The sequence below is a fragment of the Lagenorhynchus albirostris genome, chromosome 4 (assembly GCF_949774975.1).
Source record: "Lagenorhynchus albirostris chromosome 4, mLagAlb1.1, whole genome shotgun sequence".
Classification (NCBI taxonomy): Eukaryota; Metazoa; Chordata; class Mammalia; order Artiodactyla; family Delphinidae; genus Lagenorhynchus; species Lagenorhynchus albirostris.
In genome coordinates, this window is record NC_083098.1 from 116555665 (window position 1) to 116569133 (window position 13469).

The following is a 13469-nucleotide window of genomic DNA, read 5'->3' on the forward strand; positions in this document are numbered from 1 at the left end:
TAATCCCCTTCACCTATTTAGCCTACCCCCACCCCCTTCTGGCAACCACCAGTTTGTTCCCTGTATCTACAAGTCTGTTTTTGTTTTGTTTGTTCTTTTGTTTTGTTTGTTCTTTTGTTTTGTTTTTTAAATTCCACATATAAGTGAAATCATATGGTATCTATCTTTCTCTGTTTGACTTATTCCACTTAGCATAATACCCTTCAGGTCCATCCATGTTGCAGCAAATGGCAAAAGTTAATTGTTTTTTATGGCTGCATAGTATTCCATTGTGTGTGTGTGTGTGTGTGTGTGTATATATATATATATATATGTGTATATATATATACACACCGCATCTTCTTTATCCATTCACCTATTGATGGGCACTTAGGTTGCTTCCATATCTTGGCAATTGTAAATAATGTTGCAATGAACACATGTGAACATATATCTTCTCTAGTTAGTGTTTTTGTTTTCTTCACATAAATACCCAGAAGTGGAATTGCTGGATCATACCGCATAGTTCTTTAACATTTAGCAATATTTTCTTTATTGTAGTAATCTTACCAACAATATACAAAGTTTAAGGTAGCTGGAATGTAATTACAATACCCTAAATATCAATTTCTTTGGCAATTTTTTTTTTTTTTTAGTGTTTTAAAAGAGTAGGAAGAACCATCCTTTTAACCACCTATTTCAGGACTCCTTAAGTTGTGACTCCCTGATTCCTTGTTAGAACACCCGGCTTAAGCAAGCATGGGCTTCAGCACAGCACAATTAGTAAGTATGTACACTTCCTGGGGAGAGGCTTTTTACCGTGATCAGGTAGATATGGCATAGGGAAACTGTATTTGTTTTTTAAATCCATTTTCAGCCTTAATCCCCAGGTTGTCCTTCTCCCCCTGCAATAAGTCACAATCAAGAAAACTAAAAATGGCAAGATCTCATGATACGTTTAAAATATTCAGTACTGATATAATTTAGTCTTTAAGTGCTATCTCCGTTAAGATGTTACCAGTACTCTCTATAAATAGTGACGAATCCCTGCAACTGTGTGCTTTCTTTTCCATACTCAATGTACTTGAATATTTTTAAATGTCTTACCATCCAGAAGACAATCGAAATGAAGACACTGCAAGTACTCCCTCTCTCTCATAAAGCCATTCAGCGGGGTTGCCCAACCTTCTGCCAAAACCTGCACCCACTGCATATCCACCTAGTAAATGAGACAGTAAAGAAAAATGCTTTATTTCATGTACTTATGAACAAAAGCATTAATGGCTTTTTGGAGTTTAATTTTGAAAGCAATGGAAACGAACTTCTCAAGAATGTTTATAGATTTTACAAATCTAATAAACAATAAGGTCACTAGGAAAGTATGTATTTTTCTTAATAAATCTGAATAACATTAGGCTTCCCATAAGAATAGCATCTCCTAAACCAGTGGTCCTCAAACTTTAATATGTATTAAGAAACCTCTGGAAGGCTTGTTAAATGAAGACTGCTCCACTCCCCCCAGTTTCTGATTTAGCTAGTTTGCTGTGGCACAAGGATTTGTATTTTTAACAGGTGCCCAGAAAATGCTAACAATGATGGTCTGGAAACTACACTCTGACAACCACTGTCCTGAACTAAAACAAACTTTAGATAAAATATTTACCAAAAAAAAAATCCCTCACCAATGACAGAGTACCCTTCATTTTACAAACACTATATTATTTCTTGAACTTTAAGATTTCTAGTAGATCCCATCAGAATATTAAAGAATTGATGAATTAACGCAAGCTGGATATGCTCATTTTTTAACTGTGTGTGTGTGTGTGTGTATATATATATATATATATATATATATATATATATACACATACACGGAGCAGTGATTCTCATATGAGAAAAGATAAAGCACCTGGCCAAGAGGTGTGCATTATGATGTGACTTACCATGTATACCCAAAGTATTAGGTTGGCATGTTCCACTGAAAAATCAAATAATGGTAAAGCATTCCCCTCCTTCAATTCACAGGAAAAAATTATATTCGTGCACCAAATTGTTTCACTTTCAAGTTCTCCTCTTACTAATTTTTCCTAAACCTTTGACAATGGCCACTATTCTTCTCTATTGGAATCTAATTCTAGATGGTATCTATTATGGACTGAATGTTTATGTCCCCCTGAAAATATGTTGAAGCCCTAACCCCCAATGTGAATGTATTTGAAGACAGGGCCCTGAAGAGGTGATAAAGAATAAATGAGGTCTAAAGGGTGGGTCCCAACCCAACAGGTCTGGTGCCCTCATAAGAGAAAGAGACACCAGAGCTCCCACGGACACCCTGTGAGGATAAGGTGAGAAGGCGTCTGACAGCAAGTCAGCAAGGGAGCCTCGCCAGGAACCAAATCAGCCAGCACGTGGACCTTGGACTTTCTAACTTACTGAACTATGGGAAAATAAATTTCTGTTGTTTAAGCCATCCAGGGTATGGTATTTGTTATGGCAGCCTAGCATACATTATATGATGTAACCTAATTTTTTTAATTAATTACTTTGCATACTGCTGTGCAAAGAACAAACTACCGTATTGAAAACAAGATCACATTTAGAAAAGGCAGCTGTTTTTCTGGGTTATTGAGTCTAACTGACCTGGATTCATATGCATTCATTCTCAGTTTCGTTCTCTCTCTCTCTCCCCTTCCCTCCTCCCTGCCGTGTGTGTGTGTGTGTGTGTGTGTGTGTGTGTGTGTGTGTGTGTGTTCGTTCATTTGATGCACAGTCTGTCAGTGACAAAATCTATTGTGCCTTTGCAAAGTCAGCTTTGAGTGCCTCTGCTCTCCAACTCTCCCTCTCTCTGCCCCCCTGCAGCATGTCTTAGCTTCTGGTCAGAAACCCAATCACACAAATCACCTAGATAATATACTCCTATCAGGAATGTGAGTAAGTCTTTGAAGAGTCTTCCTCCGACCTCAGAAGGCTTGGGGGGTTATTTTTCTTTCTCCTTACTTGCACATTTGGCACCTCCCTGGGTGTCCGGGATTTTAACTATATTAAAAGAAAGGCTGGGAAATTCTAGTCCCGGTCCACGTTCTTATTCCTAAATCTCTCCATTTTTAAAGTATATCTGAATGACACAATTTAAAATTCTCTAAGATTTGAAAGTGACAAACTATAGTCACCATTGTCATATCTAGTTTAACTAAGCAGTTTTTTATTGGGAAAAACACCTAATGCTATTATTAGAGCTAACATACACAGCAGAATTATTCTTCACGATATAAGAAAGGGAAAGTCAGGGTTTTGACAAGGGATTAGGAAACATGTTTAAAGGGAAAAAATGTGCATTTTTTAAATTATTATTTAATTATTAAAGGTTTTTAACCTTTTAGAACCCATTCCTTCTGATAAGCCTAAAAATCTTACATCATCTTTGTTCTTTGATATTTCATAATAAATAAATGTTATGACTAAAATGAAATCAAAGCCATGGTAATTTGGAAATATGGTTTTACAAATTAAACATATTTCCCATCCCTGGGGAATTGTGATATACACAACTACCACTATCACCCACACCCTCAAACACAAAAATAAAATCACAAATTCTATAGACTGACCACTATACACAAGGTTAAATCACTCAGTAGGAAAAGGAACAAAGCACTCACTTTATTAATTTTCAACGCTGGTAATGTTTCTGCATCTGTTTTTGCCAAATGAAGTTTATTTTCTGGCACATACAGTTCTTTCACTTCGTAAGAGGCATCCACAGGTACAATATCCTATACATCCACAAAAGTACAGTTAAATGTTTGCTTCAACAATTTAGCTTTCCCCAAAGGGTATCTTAATGAAAAAAATTAACATTTCAAAATGAGACTTAAAAAACGAAGTGTAGGACAGGGATTTAATGCTCTACCTCCCCATCAATTTTCCTAGTGACAGCTGGTCTACTTGCAAGCAGGTAACATCCCACATGCAAGACTTCATTAATCATAATCTCCCACTATCTAGTGAGACAGAAATTCCTGGAATATGCCATATAAGTCAAGATCATGCAATGGCAAAGAAGAGGTAACCTCAAGTAAGGGGTAATGATAAAAATAATTTGGAAACAAAGAAATAAACAAAAAAAAGCACTCTAAACATAATCATTATTTTCTGTAACATATTATAAAACCATTTCATTCCAGCTTCCACATGCATCTTTGTCACCATTGTCACTAAAGCCACCTTCTTAGTCATGTAACACAGTATTCCAGAGCACGTCAGCTCTACTCCCACCACTGCAGTTTGAGAAACAGCACTCTCTGATGTCTTACGAAATGTAGTCCGGAAATTTTAACCAAACATCCTAGTATTCATTTATATCACATTGGGACAGTGCTCTATCTCATTTGGCCCACAAGTATCTGTCTGTAATTACCACAAACTTATATATTGCTCTTATACACGGCTCATCCAGTGACCTTTACAAGGCCTATTCACACTTGTCATATACCTAGGAATAATTAGTAAATGTGTTTTGGGGGGTTTTCCTTTTTTCTTTTTTGGCCACACTGCACAGCATGCAGGATCTTAGTTCCCTGACCAGGAATCAAAGCGGCGCCCCCTGCAGTGAAGAGCAGAGTCTTTTCTTTTTTCTTCTTTTTTTAACATCTTTATTGGGGTATAATTGCTTTACAATGGTGTGTTAGTTTCTGCTGTATAACAAAGTGAAGCAGCTATACATATGAAGGGCAGAGTCTTAACCACTGGACCACCTGGGAAATCCTACCAAATGTGTTTAATTACTTTAAAACTTTCCAGTCAAATCAATCAAGTAATCTCTATAAGCATACAAAACTGGCACTGATTAAGCGTTTTCCATATGTATCCAAGCAATAATTTCTTATGCAAAATAAATTAATTCTCAAGAGAATGAGAAGACAAGCCACAGACTGAGACAAAATATCTGGAAAAGGCATATCTGAAAAAGGACTGTTACCCAAAATATATAAAGAACTCTTAAAACTCAACAGTAAGAAAAGAATCCTATTAGAAAATGGGCCAAAGACCTGAACAGACAACTCACAGAAAAGATATACAGATGACAAATAAGTATATGAAACGATACTCTACATCATATATCATCAAGGAAATGCAATTTAAAACAACAATGAGATACCACTATTAGAATATACTTATCAGAATGACCAAAATCCAAAACACTGACCACATCGAATGCTGACAAGGATGCGGAGCAACAGGAACTCTCATTCCCTGGTGGTGTGAACGCAAAACGGTACAGCTGCTTTAGAAGACAATCTGGTGACTTCTTACAAAGCTAAACATACTCTCACCAAATAATCCAGCCATCATGCCCCCTGGTATTTATCCAAATGAGGTGAAAACTTACATCCACCTGCACACAGATGTTTACAGCAGCCTTACTCATAATTGCCAAAACTTGAAAACAACCAAGAAGTCCTTTAGTAGATGAATGGATAAACTGTGGTACATCCAGACAATGGAATATTAATTATTCAGCACTAAGAAGAAATGAGCTATCAAGCCATGAAAAGACATGGAGAAAACTTAAATGCAGACTACTAAGTAAAAGAAGCCCGTTTGAAAAGGCTACATATTGTATGATTTCAACTATGTGACATTCTGAAAAGGCAAAACTATGGAGACAGTAAAAACATCAGTGGTTGCCCAGGGTTACAGGGGAGGGGAGAAGGGACGAATAGGAAGAACACAGGGGATTTTCTAGGTCAGTGCAACTATTCTCTATGATACTACAATGGTGTATAAATGTCATTACACATTTGTCAAAACCCACAGAAGGTTCAATGCTAATGTAAACTATGAACTATGGATGATAACAATGTGTCAATGTAGGTTCTTCAATTATAACAAAGGTACCACTCTGGTGAGGGATACTGGTAGCAGGATAAGCTGTGTGTGGCAGGGAGGGGAGCCATGGGAGTTCATTCTCTATACTTTCCACTCAAGTTCTGCTGTGAACCTGAAACTGCTCTAAAAAATAAAACCCATTTTAAAAAATGCATAACAACAGAAAAAGTAATTCAAAATGAGTATTAATGGAAGAACCAGGTGTTTAAGGACAATACCTACTACTTTTAGAAAGAAAATGTTTGGGAAGAAACTTCAACTTACATTTGGACTTTCATTAATATCTTCAGTAGTGGAAAAAAGCAGAGTCAGATATGTGTCTCAAAGCTAGACGATCTCATGAAAGCCTGAGTGCTTCCACTCAAGCAGTCCGTATGGGTTCTGAGAATCTAGAAAGAATTATTCTGCTACATTTTTCTGATATTCTGTTCCCTCAAAGATGGAAGAGCACTGGCTAAATCATGTACCAAAATCAAGCTCCTCCTACCAGTAAATTCAAGGCCTCTGATCTTTCTCATGAAAAACCCAAGAATGAATAAGAAGAGTAAACATGAAGGAAAAAAGAAAGAAAGAATAAAATTAAAAGACATAAATAAAGAAGCACTGCTTACTACCACACCACGTTCAGCTAGGTCTCTGGAGGCCCTGTGTCCTTTGAGCATCCCACCACTCACGGGAAAGTAGAAAGTGTGTGTTGAGCACAAACTCCGCACAGCACAGGGCACTTCATAAACCTTCCAGACCGCCTTCTGCAATTAAGCCTGCAGTAGGTACCCAAAGCAGACGGCTACTTATTGTATTTACTAACGGTAAACACGACATGAGGGCATCAAAGAATAATGATGAAGAAGAGAGACAGCCTCAATTTTCTCTTTGTAGATGTAAATACCGTACAACCTTGTAAAGACTCTTTTTTAAATCTAGTGAGAGAAATAGCTAAAGGTAGTCCATTCTGTACCTTCTAACTCCAGGAATTATTTTTAATACATTTATTTTAAATTATAAAACAGCAATAAAGAAAATGTGGAAAGGAGAAAAACCCATCACCCTATATATGTTCCCCTCCAAGCGTTTTTCACCCATGGGCATTACAGGGCAACTGGTGTTTCAGCATTTTCTACAAAGGCTATTACTCCCTCAACCAGAAAACAAAAATTCAGAATCAACTTTTCCCAGAACAGTATGATGTGCATTAAGGGAACTGCACACACTCCCTATATGTTCAATTAGCTTCTTGGACATATAAAGCTCTGAAAGGTACCTTGAGGAACACACATTTTTGTAAAATAAAGAATTTAAGTCCTCCACACTAGGAACAAATGCTAAATTAAATTACATAAAAAGTCAGGCATTCATTAGGGCTTTTGTGAGAAAGAGTATGGTAGTTACACAAAACACACTTGAAATTAAATATCTGCATTAATCACAAAACATTAGACACACAACATTTTCAAAACCAAAAAGAGCTACAAGAACGCAACACAGGTCTATAGGTCAGTTATTTCTGATTTTTGTACTTAAGACCTGAGTTCAGATTCTAACAGTGCAACCTTGAGCAGGTTATCTAACATTTCTCACCTTGTCTCTGTCTCAGCTGTTTAACAACACTGCCACCAAAAAGTGTGTGTGTGTAGTTACAGGGCTGCTGTGACAAATGACTTAAAGTATGTAAACTGCGGGGCTCACATTTACTGGATGCTAACAACAACACCAGCAATGTTCTAAAGGCTTCATGTGAATTAATTCATTTAATTTTCATGCAATCCTACCTATGAAAATAGAAGACGCTATTGCTATCCTCCTTTTACAGATGAGGAAATTAAGTCTCAGGAGACGTTAATAACGTGCCCCAAATCCCTGTTGTACTGTGTTCCAACGTGCTTACCACACAAATAAATACTCAATAAATAATAGTTATAGTGTGCTTGCTACACGCCAGGAACTGTCCTAAGCACTCTACATTTATTAATAGAATCCTCAGTACAATTCTGAGACAGGTACTATTTTTATTTCCCATTTCACAGATGAGAGAATTGAAGCCAGAGAAATCAGGTTATTTTTTCCAAGGTCGTACAGTTAATTGATAAGTGTTGGAACTGGGATTCCAACTCAGGTCCCAACACTATTCTCCTCCAAATAAGAAAACAAATTTTAAAAAATAAAAATTGAAAGAAAAACCTTTACTGTTTTTCCCATAAAACTAAGTTATGAAACATTTTGCCACATAAATTGTTCTTAGTTTACTTTCATGATTTTATTAAACATTTACAGTTCCCAGGGTTTCTGGTCAGTGTGTGATCTTTCTGTGTTAATAAAGTCCTAGACAAAAAGTAAAGATATTCAACATTTCAGTTACATTTAAACATTTCTATTAATAACAAGTGAACGATGTTCAACCAACTTTCTCAAACTCCATCACTGTGAATAAATTGAAAACCTCCACTTCCACCACTTGAGAGCCCTTAGAACTTTGAAAACCAGAATCACAGTCTGGGAACAAATGACACAGAACTCCAGGGAAGAGAAGAATTTCACTGATACAAACAACTCTACGTAAAGCTTTCTTTGCCATCTCTGAAGCCTATATTATTTTGTGAGGATGAGATGCCTTTTTTGCGATGTGTGTTGACTACTCTCCCCCACCCCCCATTTACCACTAATAGCTGTCAACAATCTTGGAGGGTCAGAGGAGCGCGTCCAACAGACTAAATCTTTTCATCTCTGTTGGACGCAACAGGGCATTTTTAGCTGGTTTCCTAAGCCATCATCACTAGAGTCAGCTCACAAATACTAATGAATAGCAGCAGTGCACACTGCCCACTGTAATGCTCCCAGAACAAGGCTGGGTGTGTCTCCGCCTTGCCTCCACCCTGGAATCCTCCCTTCTGTAGAATGCCAGGACACTGGAGTGTACACTCAGGTATGTGAATCTGCTCCCTCTGAAGAGACTCTGTTCAAAGTAAGAACTGAGAACCAACAAATGCTTCTTTCTATACATCGTGTCTATTTCCTTCCAACCACGCCCTAAGTTAAAAAACAAATTACAGTTTGTGAGCAAATCCAAGAGAACTAGTTTGAACACGAAAGAGTGGTATCTATATTATAAATCCAACCAAATTACTTTTTATGTTCTGTACGCTAACAATGCCACAGCTTTAGTAATGCATGTTAGTAATGTGCTGCTTTGTAGGCATGAACTTAGAGGCTATAATCACTTTTTTTTTTTAATTTTTATTGGCCACGCCACATGGCTCGCAGGATCTTTGTTCCCCAACCAGGGTTCAAACCCGTGCCGCCTGCAGTGGAAGTGTGGAGTCCAAACAACTGGACCGCCAGGGAATTCCCCTATAATCACTCTCTTTTCAAAAAGGAGGGAAGTCGTTCGAGAAAATAATTTTAAATTACATAAAATTTTATTGTTTCATATTTACAATTAAAATTTTATTAAAATTATTTAAAGGGCTTCCCTGGTGGCGCAGTGGTTGAGAGTCCGCCTGCCGATGCAGGGGACACGGGTTCGTAACCCCGGTCTGGGAAGATCCCACATGCCGCGGAGCGGCTGGGCCCATGAGCCATGGCCGCTGAGCCTGCGCGTTTGGAGCCTGTGCTCCGCAACGGGAGAGGCCACAACAGTGAGAAGCCCGCGTACCGCAAAAAAAAAAAAAAATTTAAGTATAAAACTGTTTTCATTACAAGCATGTCACAAAATTCTTCCCTTTTCAAAACTCACGCCCTGCAATTATTTTAAACTGAATTTTAACCTCGCAACTTAGATATAAAATTCTTCTGATATCTAACCAATGGCAAAATAAAGGTTCAAGAGGTTGCTACTGTTTTTCTCTTCTAAAAAGGTACAAAAAGTGAGCACTTTTGGAATTAACACAAACATAGCAGGAGCCAACAGGAACATGGAACACATACTCAGAGGAAGCGAGTTCTCTGTGGACTGGACAACTATCAGGAAGACAAAAAGGTTTTAAAATGCAGACACAGTCAGTTCCTAGCACATTCTACTGACAAATAGTTTTCGTTTCCAAAACCACTACTGAACATCTAAAAGAGTCAAAACCACCTCAAAGTGAGACAAGAGATCTGGACAACAGAACATGAAGTCCCTGCCACATGAGCTACCCATTTTAGTTGGGATTCATTCGGATTCCCAGAGACACGGTCAGCTGTTAGAAAACAATGTGTTCTTCTGAAACCTGTACAAATGAAACCCTTTATTTCAGGAAATTTCCTTTAAAACAGAAATAGATCACAAGCCAGGTCAGGAACAAGTGTTCATGTACCTAACCCCTTACTTCCAGTTTTAAGAGCGCCAGAGTCCCCAAGTATTCAAGGGTAGAGAGGAAACAGGGGTGCTCCTAGGAGTTCTCCTGAGTAGTGGGTCAGTAAACAATTCACATGCTACCATTAATGAGGGAGGTCTAGAAATATTTTAAAATTTAATTTTAAAATGTAACATGGATACTCAAAACTTTTTCTTTTTTTTTTTGCTTGACTGACTAAATATAATCTAAGACCTAACATATGTTGTATCCGTATCTTTGTTCAAAGAGAAAATTGTTTTTTTCCTGGAAACTGGCCAGCAGAACAAACAACATTCACTACCTGAAAATAGTAGTTCTTGCCTTCTCTTTTTAATCTTCCTAAAGAACTGTGAATAAGTTAATAAAGACAGTGACTTCACATTTAAAATCTTTCCTTTAAGTATTTTCTGAACTTTTTCTTGAGCCAAATCTCAACAGATTTGAACACTAGAGCTCAATCATCTTTTTATGAAACTATTAAATTTCTATTATCTAAGCTACATGCCTCCAAAGCATGAACACCAACGACATACTGGCATCACTTTAAAACTGAGCTGCAAAGTCTGGTTTTACATGCAGTATAAACCCATTTAGAGCACTAAACCACCATTTCATAAGAAGATAAACCCTTAAATAATTTATAGCACTACTAAATCTAGAGTTCCTAGTAGATTTAAAAACAGTATTTAAAATATCACTTTAGATTAAAACCATCAGCAAGAAGCCTACTTCTTTATGTCATAACCCGCCAAGTTAAAATGCAATACCAGCAGGCCACCTAGTGACCATTCAAGGGTTAGGAAAAAACTTAAATAAAAAACCCTCAGTATTTTCCAGTGTCTTCTATCTTCTTGGATAAAAATCTGCCAACTGAAGCATATTGAGAAAATAAAGATGCTCTGACACAATACTGAGAAATTAGGTATTTATTTAAATGACCACACTGCCTTTACCAATTATACCACGTAAGCCAGATCAAAAGAGAAATAAGACAATCCAGAGATGACAGAACCAAAATACCCACCATCCTAAAATACCCACTGTAGACCACACTAAAAATACTTTTTCTTGGGCTTCCCTGGTGGCGCAGTGGTTGAGAGTCCGCCTGCCAATGCAGGGGACATGGGTTCGTGCTCCGGTCCGGGAAGATCCCACATGCTGCGCAGCGGCTGGGCCCGTGAGCCATGGCCGCTGAGTCTGTGTGTCCGGAGCCTGTGCTCCGCAACGGGAGAGGCCACAGCAGTGACAGGCTCGTGTACCGCAAAAAAAAAATTTTTTTTTCTTGGACAGTGAAAATCAATTCCATATCTTAATAATGATAAAATTTCATATTCTAAGGCAAATCAAGGTAAATTTAAACATGAAAATTTTTCACTGCCCTTTGACCTCTCTCCCCTCTACTGTGCATTGTGTATCCGCATTATGCATTGGCCTAACCTTCCCCACTGGCAGAAATTCATGTTCAATCATAAAGAGCAATGTTCTCCTAGTACCAACAAGACAACTCCTTAAAAGATAGTATTCCTTCTTGGGGACTTCCCTGGTTGGCGCAGTGGTTAAGAATCCGCCTGCAATGCAGGGGACACGGGTTCAAGCCCTGGTCTGGGAAGATCCCACATGCCACAGAGCAACTAAGCCCATGTGCCACAACTACTGAGCCTGCGCTCTAGAGCCCGCGAGCCACAACTGCTGAAGCCCGCGCGCCTATAGCCTGTGCTCCGCAACAAGAAAAGCCACCACAATGAGAAGTCTGTGCATCACAACGAAGAGTAGCCCCCACTTGCCGCAACCAGAGAAAGCCCACGCGCAGCAACGAAGACCCAACGCAGCCAAAAATAAATATATTAATTAATTAATTTAAAAAAGAAGATAACATTCCTTCATGATCTTGTAAGGGGCCACAATGACCCCCACTTTGTACTCACAGATCTGGATTGTGCAAACTATCTACGTCATTTAATGTACAGCCCTCTGTCTCAAAAACCTATATAACTGTGCTTTGACCTTTAAGGGCAGAACAGTCCTCAGCTTGCTGAGGGCCTGTTCCTGGGTTAAAATCCTCTATTTGACTCGAATAAAGCCTTCCATTTCTTTCTTAGATGGATTAATTTTTTCTCGACATTAAAGAATGTTAAGGAAACAATACCTGGTAGAATTCATTTCAGAAGAGTCTCTCCAAAGTAATACGGAGCATCAGACAGAAAAAATTCCACTTATCACCAGAGGAGGCAGCACTTGTCAAACACCTGAACTATCCTGAGACAAACAACTTCACCTCCCTGAATCTGTTTCCTCATCAGTAAAATGAGGAAAATTATAACTACTTCTCAGAGTTTTAACAAAAATTAAATGCAATAATGCTACTGAAGGGACTACCAAAGGCTTTGCACATGCTAAGAGTTCTGCTCTTCCATCTCTACCTGTGCCATTCCCTGCCAGCACTCACAATTATATTCTTAGACATAATGCTAGTCAATGAAGAACCTCTAAACTTCACATCCCCACTCAAAGCACACACTAGAAAGCTATGGAGATTTAGTTACTATTCCCTGAAAACACCATTGCACTCGACATCTTCATCCCCTCCACCCGCAATCTGTATTTGTGATATTAGCTCTACCATGTGAGCTCACATAACCCACCCTTGGAAAACCTAACAGATATCTTTGAGGAACTTCCCTGGTGGTGCAGTGGTTAGGACTCCAAGCTCCCAATGCAGGGGGCCCGGGTTCGATCCCTGCTCAGGGAGCTAGATGCCCCATGCATGCCACAACCAAGAGTTCGCATGCCGCAACTAAGGAGCCTACGAGCCGCAACTAAACGAGCCTGCCTGCCACAACTAAGACCCGGCACAACCAAAATAAATAAACAAATAAATAAATAAAATATATTTTTTAATGTCTTTGTGATGACAATGAAGTTGAATTGCACTGGCTACCCCTGGACCACCAGGGAGAAGGAGCTTGTTAGGAAAAGCACATTACACTGTCACCTTGCGATAAGGGTGCAGCAGGCAAAGAAACTCCTTGTATCACCAACTGACCATAAAGTCTGAGCTGAACGTCAGGTATGAACCGGTTTCCCCATGTACCCTAATGTTCATCTGAGATTCAACTTTGTGAGAAAATCAAAGGAGAATATGCCAGAACAGAAGTAGTTGGTATGTGTGCATCTTTCTTCCTTCAATTGTACTTTTAAATTCTATATCATGTTATAAAAGAAAAAAAAGAATTTATATAGTCATTCTAGTTTATAAATAATGGTAGCAAGGACCAAAAATTAAGGTCC

General features: G+C 38.4%; 1 protein-coding gene across 5 annotated transcripts in view; it reads right to left on the reverse strand.

Moving 5' to 3' along the window:
• PAPSS1 (3'-phosphoadenosine 5'-phosphosulfate synthase 1) overlaps window positions 1–13469 on the reverse strand; it is a 108757-nt gene that overhangs the window by 50164 nt on the left and 45124 nt on the right. For all 5 annotated transcript variants that reach the window (XM_060148561.1, XM_060148565.1, XM_060148564.1 and 2 more), the window contains 2 exons: window positions 3639–3752; window positions 1087–1198 (listed from right to left, as the gene is read on the reverse strand). In XM_060148561.1, the coding sequence (XP_060004544.1) occupies window positions 1087–1198; window positions 3639–3752 (226 nt within the window). The remainder of the gene's footprint in view (window positions 1–1086; window positions 1199–3638; window positions 3753–13469) is intronic.